The sequence below is a fragment of the Camellia sinensis genome, chromosome 4 (assembly GCF_055761805.1).
Source record: "Camellia sinensis isolate YWXY chromosome 4, ASM5576180v1, whole genome shotgun sequence".
NCBI classification, from domain to species: domain Eukaryota; kingdom Viridiplantae; phylum Streptophyta; class Magnoliopsida; order Ericales; family Theaceae; genus Camellia; species Camellia sinensis.
Window position 1 is genome coordinate 81,922,481 of NC_138964.1, and position 25,091 is coordinate 81,947,571.

The 25,091-nt window shown below is 42.8% G+C and overlaps 1 protein-coding gene across 3 annotated transcripts; it reads right to left on the minus strand.

Annotated features, from left to right (window-relative positions):
* Nucleotides 1-16,115: 16,115 nt before the first annotated feature.
* LOC114275670 (uncharacterized) lies at nt 16,116-24,081 on the minus strand. 3 transcript variants are annotated; one of them, XM_028217662.2, is made up of 2 exons: nt 21,315-24,081; nt 16,116-17,178 (listed from the first exon to the last, which is right to left on the minus strand). In XM_028217662.2, exon 1 carries the CDS (start codon nt 23,293-23,295, stop codon nt 22,045-22,047), a length of 1,251 nt encoding a protein of 416 aa, XP_028073463.2. In that variant the 5' UTR covers nt 23,296-24,081; the 3' UTR covers nt 16,116-17,178; nt 21,315-22,044. The 3 variants fall into 3 exon arrangements, with proteins under 3 accessions (XP_028073463.2, XP_028073465.2, XP_028073464.2); XM_028217664.2 differs by having other exon boundaries at nt 16,116-17,328; XM_028217663.2 differs by having other exon boundaries at nt 16,116-17,490.
* Between the last annotated feature and the right edge of the window lie 1,010 nt (nt 24,082-25,091).

The following is a 25,091-nucleotide window of genomic DNA, read 5'->3' on the forward strand; positions in this document are numbered from 1 at the left end:
CGGAGTCGCTCCAGTAGAAGTTCTAATTGAAGTCCGGTAGCCCCACAGAGCAAATGGCAGCTTATCTGGCCAGTCCCGGTAGGTTTCCACCATCATCTATAAAATACGCTTGATGTTCTTGTTGGCGGCCTCAACTGCTCTGTTGGTCTGCGGCCGATATGTAGATGACTTGTGAAAAGCCACGTTGTATTTCTCCAACAAGTCAATCACTTCCTTCTTGAAGTGGGAACCATTATCTGAGATAATCTCATTCGGGACCCCATAGCGATAGATGATGTTCCTGATAAACTTTGCAACGTGCAACGCCTTTAACACCGCATAAGATTGGGCCTCAACCCACTTTGTGAAATAGTCTATCGCGACCAGAATGAACTCATGTCCATTGGACCCCTTCGGAGTGATAGCCCCGATCACATCGATTCCCCAAACTGAAAATGGCCATGGCAAAGCCATATTGTACAGCTTCGACGGCGGGATGTTCATACGGCTTGCATGGATCTGACATTTGTGGCATCGCCGAACAAAGCCGATACAATCATCCTCCATAGTGGACCAGTAGTAACCCTGTTTGAGGATCTTTCGGGCTAGCATCACCCCGTTCATGTGCGCTCTGCACTCTCCTCCATGGATGGCCTCCATTAGGCACTTCGACTCTTCAGCCTCAACACACAGCTTATGCATTCCCAGATGACCTCTCTTATACAGTTTTCCTCCGCAGATGATGAATTGAGCAGCCATTCTTCGTATTGCCCTCTTGTCTTTGGCATTTGCCCTTGGTGGATACGCTTCTTTCTCCAAGAAGTTCCAAACATCGTAAAACCAAGGGTTCTCATCTTAAACCTCTTCTATGGCAGCAATTGACTCGTAGACCAGCGCAAACTTCTGGTCAATGATGATCGGACGCATCCGGACTCCAAAAGGGATGTCTATCATAGAAGATAGTGTTGCTAATGAATCTGCGAACCTGTTGTTTTCTCTTAACAGATGAGCAAAGTTCAGTTTCTCAAACCGAGGAATCAACAAGTCCAAGGTCTGGTGGTGAATTCTCATCTTTTCTTCTTTGACTTTCCAATCTCCTTTAGCTTGAGATACAACAAGGTTCGAGTCCCCGATGACGTCCAACCGTTTTGCCTCTAGTTCTAGGGCGGCTTCTAAACCAGCAATGCATGCTTCATACTCTGCTTCGTTGTTCGAGACTTTGAACCGGAGTTTAAATGCTGGAGGGATACGAGAATTGTTAGGTGCTATTAGCAACAACCCTATCCCATACCCGTATTGGTTTGACGCTCCGTCAAAGTACATCGTCCAAAATTCTTCTTCGACATACAGAATGGCCTCGCCTAGGAATAGGTACTCAACTGCTTCATCCCCTTCAACTAGGTGATCGGCTAGGAACTCCGCTACCACTCTCCCCTTTACTGACTTGCGCGTCATATATTTCAAATCGAATTCGAAAAGTAGAAGCAACCAACAAGCTAGCCTACCCGTAAGTGTTGGTTTCTCGAAGAGATATTTGATGGGACCTAATCTTGAAACCAACATTACAGAGTGAGCTAACAGGTAATGCCACAGCTTCCTGGTAGGCCATACCAAGGCTAAGCAAGCCTTTTCCGGTGGAGTGTAATGGGTTTCGTAATCCAGCATCTTCTTGCTCAGGTAGTAGATAGCTCTCTCCACCTAGTCCTCGGACTCCTATGCAAACATGCAGCCCATTGTAGTTTCAGTTACTGAAAGGTACAAAACCAACAGTTTCCCCGGCTCAGGTGGTGACAGCAAAGGTGGGTTCTGTAAGTATTGCTTGATCTGTTCAAAAGCAGCTTGGCATCGGCCGTCCCATTGGAACTTCTTTCCTTTCTTTAGGAGACCAAAAAGTGGTTCACAAGTCAAGGTTAGTTTTGAAATAAACCGTCTTATGAATTTCACTTTACCCAGAAGGCCTCTCACCTCATTTTCAGTCCTCGGTGGTGGCATTTCTAAGATGGCCTTGATTTTGGAAGGGTCGACTTCGATACCTCTCTGTGTAATCAAGAACCCCAGCATTTTCCCTGCTGCAACACCAAACGTACACTTCTGAGGATTCAGCCGCAACCGGAATTCTCTAATCCTTTGGAAGAACTTTTGCAAAGACGTGTAGTGGCCCTCTCTTTCTTTGGACTTGACAATCATGTCGCCCACGTACACCTCAACCTCTTTATGGATCATGTCGTATAATATCGTGGTTACGGCCCTTTGATATGTAGCTCCAGCATTCTTCAACCCAAATGGCATTAATCTATAGCAATAAGTCCCCCACGGAGTGGTGAAAGCAGTCTTCTCCCGGTCTTCGGGTGCCATCACAATCTGGTTGTAGCCCGAAAAGCCATCCATGAACGAAAGCAAAGCATGCCCCGCTGTGAAGTCCACTAACTCGTCGATATGCGGTAAAGGAAAGTCGTCCTTCGGACTGGCTCTATTCAAATCCCTGAAATCCACGCATACCTGGATTCTGCCATCCTTTTTTGGCACCGAAACGATGTTGGCCAACCAAGTTGGGTACTCAAATACCAGCAGGAACCCTGCGTCAATTTGCTTGGTGACCTCTTCTTTAATCTTGAGAGCCCAGTCCGGGCGAATCCTTCTGAGTTTCTGTTTAACGGGTCGGGCCTCGAGGTCAAGAGGGATCCGGTGCTGTACAATCTCAAGATCGATCCCATGCATGTCTTCGTAGGACCACGCGAAAACATCTTTGAAATCTTTTAATAAAGCGACTAAGCGCTCGCATTCCTTCGAAGACAACGTGGAGCCGATCTGGACCAACCGCGGGTCCTTCTCAGTACCAATATTAACTGTAGTGATTTCATCAACCAAGGGTTTAACAAATCTCTCCTGTTCTTGATCAATTACATGTTATAAAATCAGAGGAATTTCTTCCTCATCATTTTCATCAAAATTTTGAAAGTCCTAATTAATACAATAAATCAAAGGCATAGAAAAGTACTCAGAAGCCACAGCCATTCCCTTCTCATTAATTACTTCCAAATCGTCTGATTCCTCTATTACAACAGACTTAAAAGAGAAAGAAAAAGACGACCTAGACAGGACTGTGGCATCCGGGTTATCACCCCCAGGAATACCGAACTCAGACTCAGACGAGCTGCAACCTGATTCCGACTCCACAAACTCGGTGGAATCAGATTCCGGCTCACTACCTGACCCGGTGCTGCTTGATAAAAATCCCTCCTCGAACTGCCAGATGAGGGAGGGTGCGATGGATGCATCCAAAATGCTTGAAGGTGGGCTCGCAGCCGTTTCATTCCCAATCATGGACACCGAGAAGTTATCCCCCAAGCACTTCTGTACGATCAGAGGATCTGAAAGTAGACAAGCCAGTGCTACCCCCATTTCAATTTCGGTGTTCTCAGAATCCACTTTCTCATTCTGCTCAACCTCAGCTGATGGGTCTGTCTGCTCCTCGGCAACATCATCCCCGGATAACTGCAGGTCAAAGAAGATCTCAAACCCTAGCAAGCGACGCTTCTCTGCATTCAACCATGGCTCTGGGAAGCCGCAGAATGGGAAATCCTCTCCCTCCCGAACAAAGCGTCCGTTTAGGGTACCCTGGATGGGCCGGTGCATTAATTCATAAGGCTTCCCTGCCTGCTTTGCTCTGGTTCTCTCGGCCATCTCCTTGCCTTTCCTCACCCAATTCTCTTTGGTGGGTAGATAACCCAAGCCAAAGGTATGCCGATTGTGCGACACTTCGGCCGATACTGCAATGCCCTTCCAGCCACTTCTTTCTAGTCCTATCCCAGGGATATGCAGGAGTTTGTTCATGAGGAATACTGACTAAGCGCCAACATACAACCCTTCATCCGCAGCTAAGATGTTCTATACGACCCGGGTCTCGACTAGGGTAAAACCCGATAGAAACACATCCTCCGTGCCATGCTCGATTTCCAAAACCGGTGTAGACATTTCTGGCGGCAGATGGATTGACGAATTCCCAAAAACAATAGCCACCCCCATCCCGTGAGGGTATTTCAACATCTAGTGCAGGGTGGAAGAAACTGCCTTTACCTGGTGCAGCCACGGTCGCCTCAAGAGTAGATTGAAGGTTGCAGGAACGTCCAAGACATGAAAGTCAATCTCGTGTTGTCATGGACCAACCTGAGTCTGAATTTTTGCAGTCTCCATCACCTCTCTACTTGTGTTATCATACGCCCTTATCATCTGGGCTGTTGGCACAAAGTCCGCGGGCTTCAACCCAATTGCATATGTCGTCCTTGACGGGCACACGTTAATAGTGGATCTTGTGTCGACAAGAACCACCGGTATCTATTTGCTTCTACATTCCACAGAGATGTAGAGCAGTTTGTTATGATTTGCGCCCTCAGGCAGTAGTTCCTTATCGAAAAAGGTCAACATCGGGGAAGCCCCTCTCGAAAAAACCAATCCCACCAGCTGTTCAGGCGTTGTGTCTATTGAGAGTTTGGCCTTGTCCATCGCCGATAAGACAGCTTGTCTATGAACACGTAAAACCATAAGCAGTCCCCAGATGGAGATGTCTGCCTGTATCTTCTTCAGCTGTTTCAGCACAGCCTCCTCTTCGAGCAATTTATCCTTCTGCTTGTCTGCTTCCCTGTCCTTTCCAAACGCTTCTGGTTGATCTAAGTGCGGGGGCTTGAAATACCATCCGCTCCTAGTCATGTGATCAACTTCGCCAATGTACCAGGTATCATCCGGCTGGTTGCTCCCCCAGTCCTCATCAGTATGGGCGAGACATAGGTCATCATCTTCCCACCACATTCCATTGGCAGCCGATAGACATCTATTCAGCTCTGTTACAACTATCCTTGTACCCACAACACCTTATGTCCATGTGCTCGTAGTACGCTCTGTTCTTGTGCACACAGTACGTTCAGTCCCCACAGGGGCTTTGGCCTTTCTGGCTCTCTCAGAGTCTTCGACCGCTTCCCGTTCAAACTGCTTCAATATAGCCTGCTGTTTAACATCTCTTATACTCAAAATACCCAAATCTCAAGCGAAATTCTTGGCACCGGCGCTCTCCGGCGATGCATTCTGATCCCCGGCCCTTCCGGCCACAATTGATGTCCTTGCCCCTGACGGGCCCTTTTCCAACTGAGATTCTTCAACAATATCTGGTTGGTCGTCAAGCCACCCTGTAACCTCTACTGACTCCTCAAAATCAAACAAGTTGACTGTCATGTCTCCCGGATCTTGTTCGTTGAAAAACTGAAGGTTAGCTATGTCCCCTTCCAGAGCTGCTAAGTTATCTATCCTCTAATCAAGTCCCTTCCCCCATATTACACAAATTTCTGCCCCTATTGGCAATTCTAGATTCGGCCTAGCCTGGCCTGCTGACGCAATGTAGCCACTCAGATCATACACCTCCTCAGCACAGCTCTCAATTTCCTCAGATTCTGAATCATCAGCCCCACTTTCCTCTGAAATCATCCCTGTTCCATCTTCGATGATCACCACCATTGGTTCAAGTTGGGCTCAGGAGATGTCTAACATGCACAAGTCAGTGCTGTCAGGAATGAACACCTCCGGCTTAGGTAGGTGAGACGGAGTGATATATATGCTAAGGTCATATGACACTACCCCAGTTTCGATTGAGTTGATGCATTTGGGAGGTGGGGCTTGGTTGTGTGGTGGGAGAGGGTTGGTTGTGACGTTCGGCTTCTCCGGAGGCATGATAACCCTGTTGTCGACGAGATCCTGAATCTCGTGATGCAATCTAAAGTAATGGTCGGTGTCGTGACCATGTTGCTAGTGAAAGGCGCAATATTTGGCTGGGTTATGGGAGGGGGGAAGTGTTTCTAGCAATGGCCGCGGCTCTAGGGGCTTCAAGTTCCCTTTCTTGATTAAAACCCCCAGAGCTTTGGACAGGGGCATGTATAATGGGGTGAAGGTTCTTTGGCCTCGAAGTTGGTACTTGGTTGTTTGTGAGTTGCTCCCGGACGCACTGGTGAATGGTGTAGCTGTAAGGGTTCTTGCGGGGGTGGTGGTGACCATGCTTACTTCTGAGGCTCTGGCAGTTGCAGCACTGCTCGTGCCTGCATTGGTGTTGCGGTTGAAGGTTCTCCTGGGCTGCTCTCTATCATTGTCAATCAGACCCTGTTTCAGAGCGTCCTCAATCTGCACTCCAATCTCATGTAGATCTCCAAAAGTGGAGAGAAGGAGGACGATCATCTTTTGCATGAGCTTGGGCTGCAGGTTACGCACAACCATCCGTATTTGATCTTTGTCAGTTGGCCTAATGGTCATCATTGAGACCTTGGCCCTCCAGTGAGTTACGAAGTCAGAAAAGCCCACCTTCGGCTCCTGTCTAGTCATCTCAAGATCACGAGTTGTGATCTCGATCTGTGTGTTGTAGGAGTATTGAGCTACGAAGGCCTCGGCCATCTCCTCCTAGTTCCTCTTGACAGAATCTTCCAATTTTGCATACCAAATGGCCGCTACACCCGACAGGGTCCGGCCGAATAAAGAAAGGTTTTGTAATCTGGTGAGGCCCACCGGCCTTAGTATGTCCGAAAACAGCCGCAAATGCACCATGGGATCCCCAGATCCGTCAAAGCGGTCAATATGTGGCATCGTAAACCGGTCCAGGAAAGTTACGGCCGCATCGGTATACCCGTATTCAATGTCCGGAATGGACTTCACACCTTGAGATTTCTTGAACAGCTTCGCAAGTTTGCTCACTTTTAATGCCGTGGGTCCACCTCAAACTCGAAGGAAGAATCTGGTAGATTGATAGGCGTGGGTGCCTTGGATAGTTGAGGTAGAATCGGCGGCGGAGGTGGCCCTGTTGGGATGTCTGTATCCTCTTGGACATTCTAAACATTAGCCGTCTCCCCGGGTATTGGGACTCTTGGTGGAAGAGGAGCTTGGTGTGAAGCAGATGCTCCGGTTTGCTGTTGTAGCCTGGCAATTAACTCTGCTTGTTAAGCCATGACCTCAGCCTGTTGTTTGGCAAATTCTGCTTGACGAACAGCGTCCTGCTGCATAGTGTTCATACTTTCTTGGAGTTGACGCATCATTTCCTCCATTCCTACTATACTGCCCTGATCTAACTGAACTGCCGGTATATCTGCCTCTGCAGTAGACTCGAAAATCTCAACCTGACTACTCAAGGACCACTGATCTGGGAACCGCGGTACCGATACACTGTGCCTCACTGACCTCCGTCTAGCAACCAGGGGTAAAGAGTAGAACACTGGTTGTCCGTCTATCAGATCCTCAGATCGATAGAGTCTGTGACCTATAGTCCAAAGTGCTTGGGGAATATCTGCATGGTCAGAAGCAATTGTGCTAAACTACCTAGCAAAAAGATAAATAAAGCATAATAAGGAAATAAACAACCAGAAAAATGGACAGCATAACGGCTTAAATAAACACAACACACAGTCGGTCATTGACAACACACAGTTGGCATTTGTAAGCTGAATATACTGTTCTCAAAAACTGATCGTTGTTTCCAAATCACTGCCCCAAATCTGAATCTGATACCCACAGGTAAAACTGATTCCCAAATACTGATACTGATGCCCGCAGGCCTGATACCCAGACTTGCAAACTGATACATGTATTCCTGTAGAGGCACACTCTAAAAGCATATAGCAAGCAAGTGAGAGCCAAAACACCCATATATTGGGGTAGGATTTCCCTGTCCTATTTTGTCAGGAGCAAGGGTTTCACTACGCATACAGCGGTTCCAAACAACCTATAATCGGGTAAGTAACCTGTCCTAGTTTGGGATGGTCACTATAGATTTCGAATATGAACTAGGTCGAATGGTCAAAAAGGTGCCCCGATAAAAATCGGGGTTTGTGTTCCCATCATGGCAGAGCCCGTAACCGGTCAGCCTTATGGCACGCTTCTCAAAACGAGCCTCCGGTAAACCGTTTAGAAATAGAAGAGGGCAAACATGGTGTCATAGGCGCACCAATACAAATGCAATGCAAAGAAACACATAAGTGTAATCAAAACAAGATATCATGAGTTCGAGTCAAGTTCTCTAACTCCCCAGCACAGTCGCCAGAAACTGCAGACGTCCCCGAACGTCCCGGGAAAATCTCGTTTTGTCCATAGGGCTTACTACAGTTTGAACTCAATGTCACGGTTCTTAATCTGATCTCGCAAAGTGTAATACGAGATTGATAAATCACCAAAGAGTCCAAATCCAACGAATCGTTTTAAAAAACTGATTTTTGGAAAGAAGTGTCAAACATGGACTACTTTGCCAGATACAGAGTCGCCACCTAAATATTTTATTTTTGGAGAATTTAGGAAACCCTGACTCGTGGCTAAGGCCACGTGTCCATCATCACCAAAGTTGCCTCAGCTCGGGAACTTGGGTACGATTGGGGAAGGTCATGTAATGAGCACCCTCACTCGCCCGATCAAAGATCGGCCACTACTGAACATGATATCTTGTTTTTGAAAACATATGTGCTCTTATTTCGGTTTATTAGCCTAGAATTGCTACGTGATGCGCACAGCATACAAGTATAGATTGGATCGTCTAAGTTGGAACAAAATATCTCATGTTTGTTTTTGAAAGCGGTTTGCTACTCGCAAGTAGGCTAAAATACGGATTTTTCCACCCTCAAGTGGGCTTAGAAAACATGGTGATTTGCCACTCTCAAGTGGGCCTAAAACTCGCAATCGATGAATTGTTCCAATTTAAATAATCCAACCTTCACTCACAGGCATTCAGGCAGGTATATCACATAAACAGTTAGCCTCATGGCAAGCATGCTATCATGGCAGTCACTCACACACATGCAAGGATGCTGAAGCATAAGCACTCACCGAGTACTCCAAGCCAAAACAGAAACTAGTTAGTAATCAATGCATGATCCTAGTTCATGTTAAGATGGCTAATGCAACACATGCGAAATGTAACTAAGATAGGCTCGACTATTCTAAGATAGCGTATGAGATGCTACAGATGACATGTATTTAACTCGAAATTAAAATACAATGCAGTTAGTATGATGCGCTGAGCCTGGTGCATGCAAGACAGATGAATGAATGCAAACATGCAAAGCATAAGGATGCTAATTAAAACATGCCCTAAAACTAACCATCGTAAGCTGGTAAATGGAAGGGAGAAAGACGTGGGGTTGGAAGACATGCAGCACACGCATGCACACTTGTTACAAAATTCGCCCTCTCGACGGAGGGTGCGAATAAATAATACAAAACCAACTAGCTAACCTAAGCTAATCTAATTAAACTAATTATTACACAACGAAATGAATAATAAGCTACAGCTATTTATTACACAACATTAACTAAGTAAGCAATCTAAATGAGCATACAAACTAAATGAATATGGGCTGCCTTAGCTCTGCTTTGAATGACAAAGGACACATACATGCTTGAATTGCCTTGTTCGGAAATCCCTCGCGATGCCCTAACTCGCCTTTGTTTGCAATTGATCTCAGAAACTTGCACAAAGCTCCAAAGAGACGAAACTCCACCCTGGGAATCTGTGGTAAGGCTGCCGACCGGCTTATTGGCATGGGAGACCAACTACCGACCACCTTTTGTGGTTGAAACCAAAAAAAGTGGTCAGCCGACCAGTTTCCTCTCCTGGTTTCTGGTTTTCTGCAACAAAGGGAGAGAGAGATGCACGACAAAGTATTTACAACACATGTGTGCACGACCACTCTCCCCGTCATGGCATGAGCTCAAAGGAGTGTAGTCCTCGACCCTCGGGCCACCAATCACGCATTTCGATGCATGATGGACGAGGAGCCGAATTGCACGACTCAATGTGGGGTATAATGATGCAACTCTCAAGCACATTAAAAGAGTGACAAACATGAGAATATGGCCAAGAAATAAGCTCTGAAATAACATTCTTCATAATGCCAAAACATGCAAATACCTCAAGTTAAGCATGCAAGGGACCTCAAAAACTCAAAGCTAGGCAAGGCTATTACACTACAAGCATGCATGGCAAGCATCATTCGACCAGGAGGCCTCAAAATAGAGCTAAGGCAGCCCAAAATATGGACAAAATCAGTTTGGATCAAGGCCAAAATATGCTAGAATAGAGGACCAAAACAACATGCATTTCAAGCTAGTAAACATGATTTACACTACAAGCGTATGAAGCATATGAGGGGCTACCAAACCAGCCAAAAATAGAATCATGGCATGCCAAATGATGGCCAAAAACCCACTGAAACATGACCAATACATGCAAGAATGAGGTGCTACTTTGATAAGCCATGAAAGGGATTATTCTACACATGCAATAGGCAAACACAAGGTGACCAAACCAGTCATAAACAGAGTCTAGGCAGGTCTCAAAAGTCACCAAAAAGGGCCTGAACCAAGCCTTGGAAGTATGAAAGTATGTGCTCATTTGAAAGGCCAAAAATGCAAACAAACAAGACCAAAAGAGAGAGGGTCTTTCCTCTCTGATTGAGGCCCTCAAAACCACATGCCAACCATTGAAAATCCTAGTGGCTAAAAGGCCAAGGAAAGATCAACACAAAGGTCTCATGGCATGGCACAAAACAAGGCTAAATAGAGCATGCAAGAGGGTAGATGACCCTCAACACCAAAAGAGCCTAAAACAAACATGAAAAACACTTAAATATGAAGCTTTTTTCAGTTGACAACAAAGCCTAAATATGCATGCAAGTATGGCTAAGAGAATGATCAAAATAGAGCTTAAAAAGAGGGAAAAGGAGTTACCCTTGAAGCTCAACAAAACCAGCAAGTTTTGAGACCAAAAACAACCTCTTCAACCTCTAAAAATACCCTCCAAGAACCTCATATCAATGGTGGGGGTGTATGGCTATGAGATGTGGTGCAATAGGTCAAGAACAACACACTTTTGAACCCAAAATGTAGAGATATAGAGAGAGATATATATATTTTTGCCTTAGCCCATTTTTCAGAACCTGTGCAAAGGAGAGAGAGAGGGCCTCTCTTATAGAGGTTTGAAGCTAAAGCTTCCTCAAGAAGCTAAAAGCTTGGATGCAAATCCTCCATACACGTGTATGGAGGATACAGTTTGTGCCTTCCAGCTGGCACAGCTGGCATCCACACAATCTGACAAAACAAAGAGAAACCAACCGACCAGAAAAAGTGGTCGGTCGACCACTTTCCCTGGTCGGCTGACCAGGGCAAGTGGTCTCCCAGATAAAAAGTGGTCGGCCAAGGGTATTGATGGTCTCCACAGTGAAAGCAAGCCCAAGGTGTGGTAGGAAACCAGTAAATGTGGCCCAAAATCAAGAAGATCAATTTCCCGACCAAAAAATTGGGTGGCGGGGAGAAAAGTGGTTTCCAAGGAGAAAGCTGGTCTCCCACCCTTGTACCACCTCCCAAACAAGGAAAACAAGGTTCATGTCAAAAATGAACCAACATGGGTGCAAAACGAGAGCTCGGGAGGCAAAGCGCGCGGCCGAGGGCCTCAAAAACTGGCTGTTGAGCACAAAAAGTGGCGTATGACCACAAAAGTGATCTCCCAGACAACAGTGTCCCTCTACGCAGAGGAAACAAGGCGTGTTCCAAAAATCGTGCCAAACAAAGAATGTTAAGCGGCCCCGAACCGAGGCACACGACCGACGGCTCCGAAAACTGGAAACTAGTCTCCAAACGGAAACAGTGGCCTACGACCACTGAGAGATGGTCTACAAGACCTCTCCCTCCCTCTGGGAAGAGAAAACAAAACTTAGTCTGCGGACCGAGTCAAAGCACAAAGGGTGCCAAGGTCCGAAGGTGAGACTCTTAGCCAAAAACTCCAAAACCTCGAAACGAGCACAACGTGCATAATCATCGAGCGCTCAATTGATGACGTCTGAGTCTTAAGGTCGGTCAAAAATGGGGTGTCTACACCCTAAGGAGTGGGTGAAGGGGAAAACAGACCCCACCCTCTGCGATTGATAAAAGAGGGAAGAAGATCGTGGTTTCATCAACCCTCTCCATATCGAGGGTGTCATCTGCCACAAATGATAGAGGGACATCATCAGGAATGGAAAAATGGTGTCGGAAGTCAGAAAGTCGATCCGGTGAGAGGAGATCTTTTAAATGTTTCACCATTCCCCCAGCCAATAGGATTATGCTAAGCCAAAAAGCAAAACAGAGAAGGAGAGAACTTACAAGAGGCGAAGGAGATAGAGAAGAGTAGGAAGTTGCAGAGGTAGTTCGGAAAGCAATCCAGTGACGGGCGTCTAAAAGCATGTAAGCATTTAAAAAGACGTCGAAATTTTAAATCACAATAAATAGAAATGTACGAAGAGGCGTTGAAATGATAACCGGAAAGCGTGTGTACAGACATTTGCGTTAGAATACGGTTAGCCGCTAAATTTCGGCTCTGACTCTTCGAGTTCAAAGCCAAACATTACAGCCAACTGTCGTTAGTGGAGTGCTTAGGGGGCAATTGTGGGGGCCGAGAAAAGGGAGTCATAGAGATTATGGATAGTTGAATCTCGGAGAGTCAAGATTCGAAGCACTCGACAATTGGCTTACAAGCTCAAATCCAACCCTATTCAGCTAAATAACCGATTAGGTAAGGGGCCGAGTGAAGGTCGGTCTATTATAAAATGTGCCGAATATGAGTTGGAAATGGACCTAATCTTGAGGCCCATGAAAGAAAAGATATAAATAGAAGAACATTAGCCAGAAAGAGGTATGTGAGAATTGTTGTGCTTAACTTAGAATACAAGCATTCTTGAGTGTGGATTCTGATTTGTCCGTTAGAGTGCTAATTCCGGTACTCCCGACCGGAGTGTGTATTCCTTTTCAGGTGACCAGAAGAGGATCACGAGCATTCTCTAGGATCAGAAGAGTATTTCCAAACCACTTCTCCACAAGAGCTAATACAGAAAAAAGAATGAGAAATATGAAGAAAAACAAAGGGAATTTAAATTCATTCTTTTGGATTTGAGAATTGAATACTTAGTTGATTTAGAAAATCTAAAATTAGGTGCTTAAGTTAAACTGATATCGTTTAGTTACAATTACTTGATAAATTTTCTTTCTTAGAAGCTATGCAAGATTAGCTTGAGTTAAACTTAGCCAATTAAGCTAATGAAAGAATTAATAGCCTAAGCTAATTAGTTTCTAGAACAAAAAGAGAGAAGGATGGAGAAGGACAAAAAAGGTTAGAGATAAACTTTCTTTTTGAGAGCTAGAAGATGGGAAAAAAAAAAAAAAAAAGAAATATGAAGAAATCAAAGCGAATTCAAATTTAATTTTTTTTTTTTAATTTGAGAATTGAACACTTAGTTAATTTAGAAAACTTAAAATGAGGTGCTTAAGTTAATATCGTTAAGGTCCAATTACTCAGTAAATTATGTTTCTTTGAGGCTATCCAAGATTAGTTTGAGTAAACTTGGCCAATTAAGCTAATAAAACAATTAATGGCCTAGGCTAATTAGTTCCTTGAATAAAATTGAGAATGATGGAAAAGGAAAGAGAAAATTAGAGGGAAACTTTCTTCTTTAGAGTTAGAAAGAAAAAATGAATGAGAAATATGAAGAAAATCAAAGATAATTCAAATTCATTTTTTTGAATTTGAGAATTGAACACATGATTGACTTAGAAAACCTAAAATGAGGTACTTAAGTTAATATTGTTAAGTTCCAATTACTTTGTAAATTATGTTTTTTTAAGGCTAAGTAAGATTAGTTTGATAATTAGTTCTTGGCCAATTAAGCTAATGAAACAATTAGTGGCCGAAGTTAATTAGTTTCTACAACAAAAAAAAAAAGAATGTAGAAAGACGGAGAAAGTTAGAGGGAAACTTTTTCTTAAGCATTGGAATAGAAAAAAGAGGAGAGATTCTCTCTCTAGAATCTAGAGAGAGAAAGCTCCCTCCGTTGTTATCCATGGAGTTTTCTTTGTTAGTTCCTTACCAGATTCTTTGTCTGGTTTGGTAAGAGAGAATGATGGAGTTTCGTTGTTGCCCATTGGTGAGTTATTTTTTTATCATTTGTTACAGCCATATGTTGTTCAGATATTGGCTGGAGTGTTATTCTATTCATGGTTGTTCTATCCAACTTGGGTTCTTCAAGATGGGAAGTTCAGATCATAGTCATGCGACTTGTTGTCTGTGAAGTTGTCTGGCTGGTTATGTGACCGCCGGTGTGTGTGGATGTGCTCCCATGTACTCTTAGGTCTGGGTTGTGTTGGAAACCACAGACGTTGTTCTTGACCTGCTCGCCGTTGTGCTGTCTTCCCATCAGCGCCGATCTGGTCGGTTTGGTCCGCATCAAGGGTGTTGCTTGATTTGGCATTTTGTCGGGTTTCTTAGGTTGGTCTTTGGCTTCGGAGCTAAGGGTTTTGGATGTTTCGGTTGGTTGTTGCAGCGCATGGACTTGTTTGGCATTTCAACAATGCTGGTTTGCTGCCGCCGCCACTGCTGGGTGTTCGTTATTTGTGTTGCTAGCTCCCCGATCATTCTGCTCGTTGCTGCTAGGTTGTTCTGGTTTACTTCCGGCTGTGTTACTGTACTTCTTCTCCGGCGTTTCTCAAGCGTCGATTGTAGAGAATGATAGCCGTGACACAGGCGAGTGGAGTGTACGTCGGCTATGGCGTATAGTTGTTCTGTTTCACGTTGCATCAGTTTGCTTGCCCCCAGTTTTCCCACTTTAAATTGGAGCCGGTTTAAAAATAAAAATAGGGGGCTAGTTTGTGGTTTTGATTTAAATATTATTTTCATATTGTTGAGCTTCATGCAGGCACGTGGTTGGTCTTTATGGGCTGCAGTTTGGTTTGCATTGACCTCAACTAAGTAAGTGGGCTCCACTTGTTTGGTTTACTCTGTGTTTTGGGCTCATCAGTGGGTGTTTATTCTGCTGGTTTTGGTCCACGGGATTTCTAAATTTATTTTGTTTTCACACGGCCCATTGTATTTAATTGGTTTGGGCTTCAACTCAGTGGGCCTTGTTATTACTTGTTTTTTTTGTGATCCAGCGTGATTGAGTTTGTGGGTCATCCATGGACTTTAATTTGTAGGCAGACTTTTGGGAATTTTGGTCTATTTTTGCTGTCCGTGGGCCACTATATTGGTGAAGATCTGGGCTTTATTTTGGTCACTTTTTGTGCGATTGTCTATTAGTGGCCCATTGTTTATGGGGTTCATTTGGGAAAATTCTTTTTGTTTAGTCTCTTTGCAGCGGATCATTTATAGTTGATTATTTTATGATGATTGATCATGTGATCCTCATGTGACTCGATATGAGGGTGATTTTGAGCCATCTCCACCAAGAATGATTGGGAAGTTACTACTATGGGGAATAGTGGTTCAATAACCAGCCGAGTTAGAGACTGGGAGATGAGCCGGAGGATAGCTACCGGTTTTCTGGTCACTTCTTGTCTTCATGTGATTCGTCCTAATTGATCGTATTGCCAAGCCTGACATGGAGTGAAGGGTACAATGTCGTGGGGTTTGAGGCTTGTGATCTACAAAGGAAGGGACTGGGGGATGTGATGATTGATCTCATGATTTTGTTGGCTGTGTATTGGTTTGTTGCTGAGGGGTTATTATTTTTCACTTCAACTCCCTAGACCGTGGCTTATGGTTATTCATCGTGCTATGTTCATGTGACTTTGCTGGGATTTCTCATGGGGTAGATTTTATCCTCTGTCATGGCTTTAGTTAAGTGGCTTGGATGTCATGGCTGTGAGGAGTGGAATGCTTACTGGATTCCATGTTTTATCTACAACAGAGACTGGGGGCATGTGGGGTTGGTTATCATCTTTGTTTCGGCTTGAGGGTGGTTGTTTTGTCAATGTGTTTGTTTTGTTTATTAGCTTTGTGGTGTTTTTTTTTTGTTTGTATCTTTGCCCATATATCTACCTCAAGTTCCCATCTATTATCTCTAATGATAGGGGTTACTTGAGGACAAAAAGGATCTATAGGCAGAGTTGGGTTATTTTGTTTTCAATTGTTCTTGTTTATCCCCCTTTTTTAGGATAGTGCAGTGGTAGCTTATGTTGGTTATATTTGTTTTTTATTTGTTGTTGGGCGTGCCTAGAGTATGCCTCTTGTATATTTGTAAATTTTTATTGTCTTTATTTTATGACTGCCTTACCCAAAAAAAAAAAAAAAAAGAATAGAAAAAAGAATGAGAAACTGGAAGAATATCAAAGGGAATTAAAATTCAACCTTTTGAATTTGAGAATTGAACACTTAGTCTATTTAGAAAACCTAAAATGAGAAGCTTAAGTTAAACAAAAATTACTAAGCTATAATTACACAGTAAATTCTTTTTCTTGGAGACTTAGCAAGATTAGTTTGAGTTAAACTTGACCAATTAAACTAATGAAAAAATTAGTAGACTAAGTAAATTAGTTCCTAGAGCAAAAGAGAAAAGAATGGAGAAGGACGGATAAGGTTGGAGTGAAATTTTCTTCTTGAGAGCTAGTACAGAAAAAAGAATGAGAAAGCTGAAGATGGTTTTAGTGGGTTCCCCGATAGTGGATGGTACTGTCGCTGGGTTTCTAGCGCCGGTGCTAGCTTCTTAATCCTTGCTTGGAGTGGTTGCTGTTGTGTTGACGGGTTACACTGGTTATGGAGGTGGCTTCTTGTCACTGTGTTATCGTTATCGGTGGTTGTCACCGGATTATTTTCAGCTCCAGCGTCGTTGCTATAGTGAGTGTGAGTGTTGTAGCGTGGTGTAGTGAGTTTGATGATCTCATGAGCTACGGGTGGTGACATGTAGATGACGCATGGGTTTCCGTTCTGCGCCCGTCGTTCATGGCTTCAAGCGTGTACTGTGGATGGGTTTCTCATCGACGGTGCATCTGTATTCGAGTCAGACGTTGGGTTGGGGTTGCTTTTTTGGGGGTGAATAAGACAAATAAAAACAATCAAAAAATTACAGATTTACAAGGGGCAAACCCCATGCCCTACAAGGAGTAAGCATCAATTTCCAAAAAAAAAAGAAAATAAACTACATGAATTTCAGTCTCAAACCAGTGATACAGATAAGTACTATAAAATAAAACAAAGCTCATGATAGGATCTGGCACTTGAAACCGCCACCACCACAAACCAAAATCACTGGAGAGGCGCAAAGTGCATTCATCACCCATCCTCACAGCATCCAAATCACATAACCCAAAGGCCCCAAACATAACAACAGACCACAGCTCCAAACTACGAGAACCTGAAGCAGCTTGAAAAAAGATCCTCAACACAACCTGCCAATAATGAATAATGAAATAAGCATTACCCAAGAGGGGGTAGTACAAATAACATTGCAATATAAGGCTAAACCACACAATATCTGGGCTTTCAACACTCGACCCACAATATAGAACCTCACATCCCTCGGAAATAGCTTCCATTAACTGCATATAAAACTATATTATATTAATAAAGTTAGTACACCACTTATATGAAGCTTGAGGATACTCAACCCACAAAAAACTACAAAAAACAGTTTGTATATCATGGAATTTATATGTCTCACAAGCACTCAACCCTCAAAGAAACTGCAGAAGCTCCAAAACCTGTTACACAAGAACAAACAATTAGAAAAATACTCATTTATGCTCACTATCACTCAACCCTCATTTATTGAACTCACATCTCTCACACGCCTCTCATTTCTGAGCACATGGGGCTTCAAGACAGTTTCAGGTAAGTTCCACTGAGCTATAAGCCAACTATCACCTGTTGATTTAGGCAAATTGCTAATGGACAACATTCTACCTATTATCATTTGGATAATGGCTTTAATGACCACCTCTTCAGGTTTTAACTCCTTATTAAAAATTCTATTATTCCTTTCCAGCCAGATATGACAGATAGTGCATAACAAAGACAGCTTAAGAATAATAAATTTCAAAGATTTAGCCTTAGTCTCCTGGATGGCAACATCAATCGAGTTAGGCCATTTGAAATTAGGCCAACTTATATTGCATTTTGCTTCGATAGCACTCCAAACCCTAGAGGAAAACATGCAGTCAAAGAAGAGATGAGAGTGACTCTCAACAGAACCTTGACAAAAAGGGTAGGTAGGATTAGAAGATAAACCAAACTGCTGCAACCTATCCCCAGTATTCAACCTACAATGGAGAGCAATCCAAGCAATGAAACTTGCTCTAGGGATCATGTGGGGACCCCAGATAAGCTTATGCCAAGAGACTTTATCAAATTTGTGCCGCCATTGATCCCAGGCAGATCTAATTGTGAAATTACCCTCAGGATCAATCTTCCAAAAGGGACAGTCCCTACTGGAGGAGTTAGGCTTACAATTACTAGGAGCAGAGGAGATTAACTCCATAAGCTCCAAAGAGTTAGGATTGGGCCACTTCCAAAGATCACCATCAACAATCTGCTGGACCTTAGTTTCACTATTAAGACAGGACTCATACATAATTCTATCACCAAACTTATCCCAAAGAGGGCCAAGAGGATGCCAATTATCATACCAAAGGAAAGTAGACTCACCATTCCCAATCCTATGAACTATAAGAGGATGGACAACATTTCTAAGAGACAAGATCTTCCTCCAAACCCAAGAAGGGTCCCTGGAGATCTTAACTTTCCAAAAAATTTTGCCTTTGAGTAAATATGATTTAACCCATTGGCACCACAAAGACATCTCACCACCAGAAAACAAAAACCAAATGTGCTTAGCAATAGCAGCCCTATTCCGAACCTCCAAGGATTTAAAACCAAGACCACCCTCACTTTTAGGAGCACAAACTCTATTCCAAGCAATTTTGGCACCAAACTTCTTAAGCTCAGTACCAGACCAAAGAAAAGCTCTAGGAATATTCTCAATCTCTTTAACAACCTTCTTAGGAAGGATAAAAAGAGAAGACCAATACACATGCATTGAGAATAGAATGGTTTGGATCAATTGGGCCCTACCTGCATAAGAAAGAGCCTTATTGGTCCAGCTTTTGACTCTGTTAGTGATCCTATCAACCAGTTGTTGACAGTCAGATGCTTTCAAGTTAGTTGTAATAAGGGGCAGACCAAGATATTTGACAGGAAGGGTTCCTTCATTAACCTTGGCAACTTTAAAAATCTCATCTCTCAAAGTCTTATTACAACTAGAAAAGTAGATATTACTCTTACTAGGACTAGGAGAGAGACCAGACAGCTTCTGGAACTCATCAAGGCCTTGCATAATCAACTTAACAGTGGATACATCCCCTTTACTAAAGATCATAAGGTCGTCCGCAAAACAAAGATTAACAATCTTAGTTTTCTCACACCTCCAATGAAACTTGAACAAGGGGTTCTTAGTTTTCTCAGCAAAGATCCGAGCAAGGATCTCCATGGCAAGAACAAAAAGGTAGGAAGACATAGGGTCACCTTGTCTAAGGCCCCTAGCACCCTTAAAGTAACCATAGAGACTACCATTAATACTAATAGAGAAGGAGGGACTGGTAATGCAAGCAGTGATTCAAGATATCATAATAGGAGGGAAGGCCATAGCCTTAAGAATATCAATAATGAACTCCCAACGCACACTATCAAAAGCTTTCATGATGTCCACTTTCATGGCACACTTAGGAATAGGGGAATTCCTATGATAGCCTCTCAAAATCTCTTATGATAAGAAAATATTATCAGATATCCTTCTACCCTTAACAAAGGCAGATTGGACAGGATCAATAAGGTCAGGAAGGACAATTTTAATCCTGTTAACAATGATCTTAGCAATGCATTTGTAGATAGTATTGCAGCATGAAATGGGCCTATAATCCCCAACCTTTTCAGGTTTAGGAACTTTAGGGATCAAAGCAATGATGGTGCTATTAACCTCAGACAGAAGTTTACCAAATTCAAAAAAGGTTCTAATTGCTTGGGTGACCTCCTTTCCCACAATATCCCAAGAACACTTGAAAAAACCAGCAGAATACCCATCAGGCCTAGGGGCCTTATTGGCCTTGAGAGACCAAAGCACATCCTTAATCTCCTGATCAGACACAGGCCTAGCAAGCTGAATAGCTTGATCCTTAGTAACCTTAGAGTTAACAAGATTATCAATTCTATTAAAACCATTGTACTGATCATCAATAGGAGTTCCAAATAAGGAGGAGAAAAAGTTGATAAATGCATTGTGAATATCCTCAGACTTGGAGGATCTGCAACCATTATCCAACTCAATATTTAAAATCTTGCCCTTATTGATGTTACCCTTGATAGATTTAAAGAAGAAATTACTATTCCTGTCCCCCAAACCAAGCCATTGGACCCTAGACTTCTGTTTAGCAAGACTCTCTTCAACAGCATTGAGATCAATATACTGCTTATAGAGATTCCTTTCCAGATTTTGCAAAACTAGGTTACTAGGGTCTTTGTCTAGCTTCCACTGAGTAGAATTCAAGGCAGACTTAACAGCCAAGACTCTAACAAATATGTCACTAAAGTCCTTCTTATTCAACAACTTAAGAGCAGGTTTAAGAAGTCTAAGCTTTTGACATACTCTAAACATTGGAACCCCCTGAATGTACTAGTTCCAAACTTTAGAGACAGCAGGGATAAAATCCTCATGACTAGCCCAAAAATCAAAAAATTTAAAAGGCTTCTTAAAAGATACCATATCACTAGAGACAGTGATCACAACTGGAGAATGGTCAGAAATGCATGAAGGAAGGAAAGTAGCACTAGATGACTGGCACAAGTCAAGCCAAGACTCATTAACCAAGACTCTGTCAATTTTAGTGTTTATGTAATCACCACCCTCTCTCTTATTGGACCAAGTGAATTAGCAGCAACCATAGAAGAGGTCCACCAGTTCAGACTGAAGGATATAAGAATTAAATTCCTCCTTTTCAGGAGTCCAGGTGGAAGACCCTCCAAATTCCTGATGAGTATATCTAATAGCATTGAAGTCGCCTAAAAAGATCATAGGCTGATTGGACTGAAAACAGGATTTCCTAAGCATGAACTCAAAATGATTCTTCTTTAATGCATGAACATTTTCAACATACACAAAACACGCATGAAAAACAAAAGCCTTAGTCAAATCATTAATTTCACAAAAGATAAATTGATCAGACTTTTCCATCAGCTTAACAGAGCAAAAATTGGGATCCCAGCAAACACAAATTCTCCCAAACTTAGTGGTTTGAGAGTTAGATAAAAAAGACCAATTATTCAAGTAAGATGAAAAAATCTTATTTTCATTCACAGCTTTAACTTTGGTCTCCAAAATTTCCATGACTTTAATATCTTCTTTGACTACAAAACTTTTAACTTGTTTTTGCCTAGAAGGTTCATTGAACCCTCTAACATTCCAAGATGCAATTTTAAAAGTCATTTAACACATAAAGGGATACTCAACCCACATCCAGTAATAAACAGGACTTACATTTTCTTCTTCCGCTGGCTGCTGCTACCCTTGCCAAAGGATTTGCCCTTGTGTTACAATAGCTTGCTTAGGTTTATCCGTAATTGATGTACTTCTTTTATCAGGAGTTGACTCAACCCATTTTTCCACTTTCTCAAGAATTTCTGCCTCCTTAGGGAGAGCAATTTGAACAATTTCTGCCAGCTCCTTTCTCATGTCATTTAAACCATCCAGGTTAGGAATTGAGATTTCCCCACCAGAGTCTTTGGGTTCAGCACCATTTGAAGTACTAATTTGATCCTCCCCAGTTGAAACCTCAGCTAACTCTGCTAACTGCTGGTTGTTTACAGATTGTCCAGCCACACAAGTCTCCTCATTCCCCTCACTTTCCAGCTGTTGTAACTCAACCTCCAAGCCAGTGGCATTCTCCCCAACCTTCCTCTTACCCTTAGATTTTATTGTACTCCATCCTGGTTCCGGCTCATTCTCATTTACCTTGTGAAGGGTAACTAGTTTTTCCACTTGGGTTTTAACACATTTGGTAGTGTCATGCCCAAACACCAAGTAGTGTTCACACTTAGCTGGTAAACCTTGATATTCAACATGAATGACAACATGGTCTCCTCCACAACTAATGTTGTACATAGTAGGAAACTTAGAACTAGCCTCAATCTCCACACAAATTCTGGCAAAAGCCACCCTGCTACCCTTTTTAGTGAGATGGTCCATAAATAATGGGACTCCTGTGGCACTAGCAATTCTGTATCCCAGTATTCAAAAGGTATATTAAAAAATTTGACCCAAACTTAGTAGCTTTTTCCTTAGTAAGCTTCATCATTCTGGTCCATTTTCTAAGAATAAGGTTAAAACTCCCAATATACCAAGGCCCTCCCTCAAGAACAGCATTACAACAATCAGGACTGCCAAAGATAAAAAACATGAAGCCTTCCCCATTCGCCTGAACCTCCTTCAGACCTTTACTTTTCCACATGCTAAAAGCAGTATTACGCATATGATTAAAACCCACTCCTTTATCAATGAAGTGCCCTACTATACAAGAGTCCCATATCTCCAATGGATTAGGTCTAGGAGGTAACTCAACACTAACATAGCCCTCGTTAATGATAGGAGGAATATACCTGTGTGCGACATCAGATCGCGATGATGGAACAGCGACATCAGCCCAAGATTTGTTACCCTGGGCTCGTTCTCCACCACGACCCCTTCCCCCACGTCCACCTCTAAAGTTGTAGCCCCCCCCCCCCCCCCTCCCCCTCCCTCTTAGAGGCTGAGACTCATCGTGACCATACTCGCTATTGTTCTCTGGACCTGATGTACTCAGGCCATCTACAGTATCACAATCCCCTTTTCCTTCTACGGAGACACCCACCCTTTCATCATTTCCATCCACCAAAATAATCGAAGGATCAGAGAGCAGATGCTCACCATAGGTCTTACCAGTACCTCTGTTTCTCGCAATCTCCAGACTGTCTGGGATGTTATGGAAAGTACGTGGCTCCTCTTCCACCATCTCTGACCACCGATCCGGTGTGGATGTGGCCATCAACGGGTTTATAGCAGGATTTTTCAATCGCTGTAGCCGATCTGCAATAACCTGAAGATCCATTGCTTGGTCTTGATGTTCATCACTTCGATCCAATAGATTTGGGCCATCCACCCTACCCTCGAAAGTTGAATCCCTCTGCTTCTCATGTACCAGATGGCGAGGAACATTCTCCATCGAAACCTTACTCTGAGATTCACTAATGTTGTTAACAAACCCTTGGATAGGATTCGCATTTAACGCTTCATCAATAGGAGTTGCCCTATTTGACCCAAAATCCACCTTTGACCCCAACGATCTATCTGAAACACACTCAGTGGTTAATTTATCCATAATAAAATAAAGATAAAGATCCTCGCAATTCAATGAAGTATTGAATGCCTTCCCCAGAAACGAAATGTTTCTAGAGAGAAGGAGGAGCTTCTCACTGTAACCCATTTCTTTTCTCTCTCTTCGCAACTATTTGGGTTGGGTTACTACCATGGTTTCGTGAGTTACTCAAGGTCGTCGGCAAGCTGTGGTCGGCGATGCTGGGTTGGGTGCGCTAGAGTCCACTGGAGTGGTCTGGTGTGGGTTTTGTTTTCTTGTCTCTCTCTCTAGGTCTAGAGAGAGACAGATGTATACGGGTGTGGAATCTGGGTTAGTGAGCTCCGACTGTCGGTGGTACTATGGTCGATGACTGAGCTAAGGGTGTTTAGTCATGCTCCAGCAGATTCGGCAACGGAGTTCTCTACTCCGGCACTGGTTTTTGGGTTGCTTGAGCTGGATGTGTACAGGTTGCAAGGTCAGTGGTTGCTTTGTTTTTGGGTTTCGCTGTCTGTCGTGGTCTATTTGCTGTACCTCGCCGTGTTCTGGCCGTTGGTGCATTTTTTGGTTCCTTTATTACATTTTGGTGTTAAGCCGGCGATGGGCTACTGCTGGTTATAGTGTTTTCAGAATATTTGAGATGGAGCGTGGTTTCATGCCTTTTTTTAGTGGAGCGTGTTTGTACGCTTCGTTCGCTGCGTATAGACGTGGAATTGGCGTACTGTAGCTAGGTGGCTGTGTCTGGCTATGGTGTATTGTAGCTACCCATAGCGTTTATCAGGATGATACATTGGGAAGGGTTATAAGTGACTGTTTCATGATAAGCCCCCACGTGTTGGTTCAAACGTGGGGTAGGTTGTGAGTGGTATATACATTTTTATATATAACTTTTGTTTAGGTCAAGTTTGGAAAGATTAAAAAAAGTGTGTTTTTTGTCTTTTTGGATTAAAAAATTGAGGTTGAAAATATGGATGTTTGGGTTAATTTTTTGACTTTTTATTGAAAAATGTGTAATAAAAAATTGTAAAAATTAATTTGTAGGGAAAAATTTGAATTGAGAGTTGTGCAGCCGTAATTGTTGACTTTTGATGAATAGTGTTAACTTTTTAACTTTTTGAGTAACTTTTTGACTTTTTAACTTTTCTGAAAGTACTCAAACTTGACCTAGAAGGAAATTGCTTTAGAGCTCTAAAAGAGTTGTTTTAAATTAGCATTAAATTATTTTTTTTTATCCTTTGTTTTGTCTTTTTCTATTTTATTTTATTTTTTTAAAAAAATGGTTATCAGCTCAGTAGAGCTGCTATTACAGCAGCTCTGCTAGAGCTCTCAATCAGTACTGTTAGTGGAATTCACCTGTGGGCTTTGTGGAATTTTGAGTGTTGGTTGAAGTGGGCCTGACGTTATATTACTTCATGGGTTTTCATTAGTTCACCCACGATTTATTGTGGTTTTGGGTCGTAATTACTTCATTTTGGACTTTTTGATTTTTGGGTTCATTCAATTTTGGACAGATTGCATATATTTATATGTTTGGTGAGCCCATATATTTCTGTCTAGTCACATTATAGCGGACCATTTATAGTTATTTTTCTCATGTTGATTGATCGTGTAATCCTCATATGACTCGATATGAGGTTAGTTTTGAGCCATCTCCACCAAGAGTGATTGAGGAGTCACTGCTATGGGGAATAGTGGTCCGATGACTAGCTGAGTTAGAGACTGGGAGATGAGCGGGAGGATAGCTACTGGTTTTCTAGTGCTTCTTGTCTTCATGTGACCCATCCTAATTGATCGTATTGCCAAAGGCACACTGCCGTGGGGTTTGAGGCTTGTGATCTACCAAGGAAGGGACTGGGGGATATGATGGTTACTCTCATGATATTTTTGGCTATGGATTGGTTTGTTGTTGTGGGGCTATCATTTTTTCG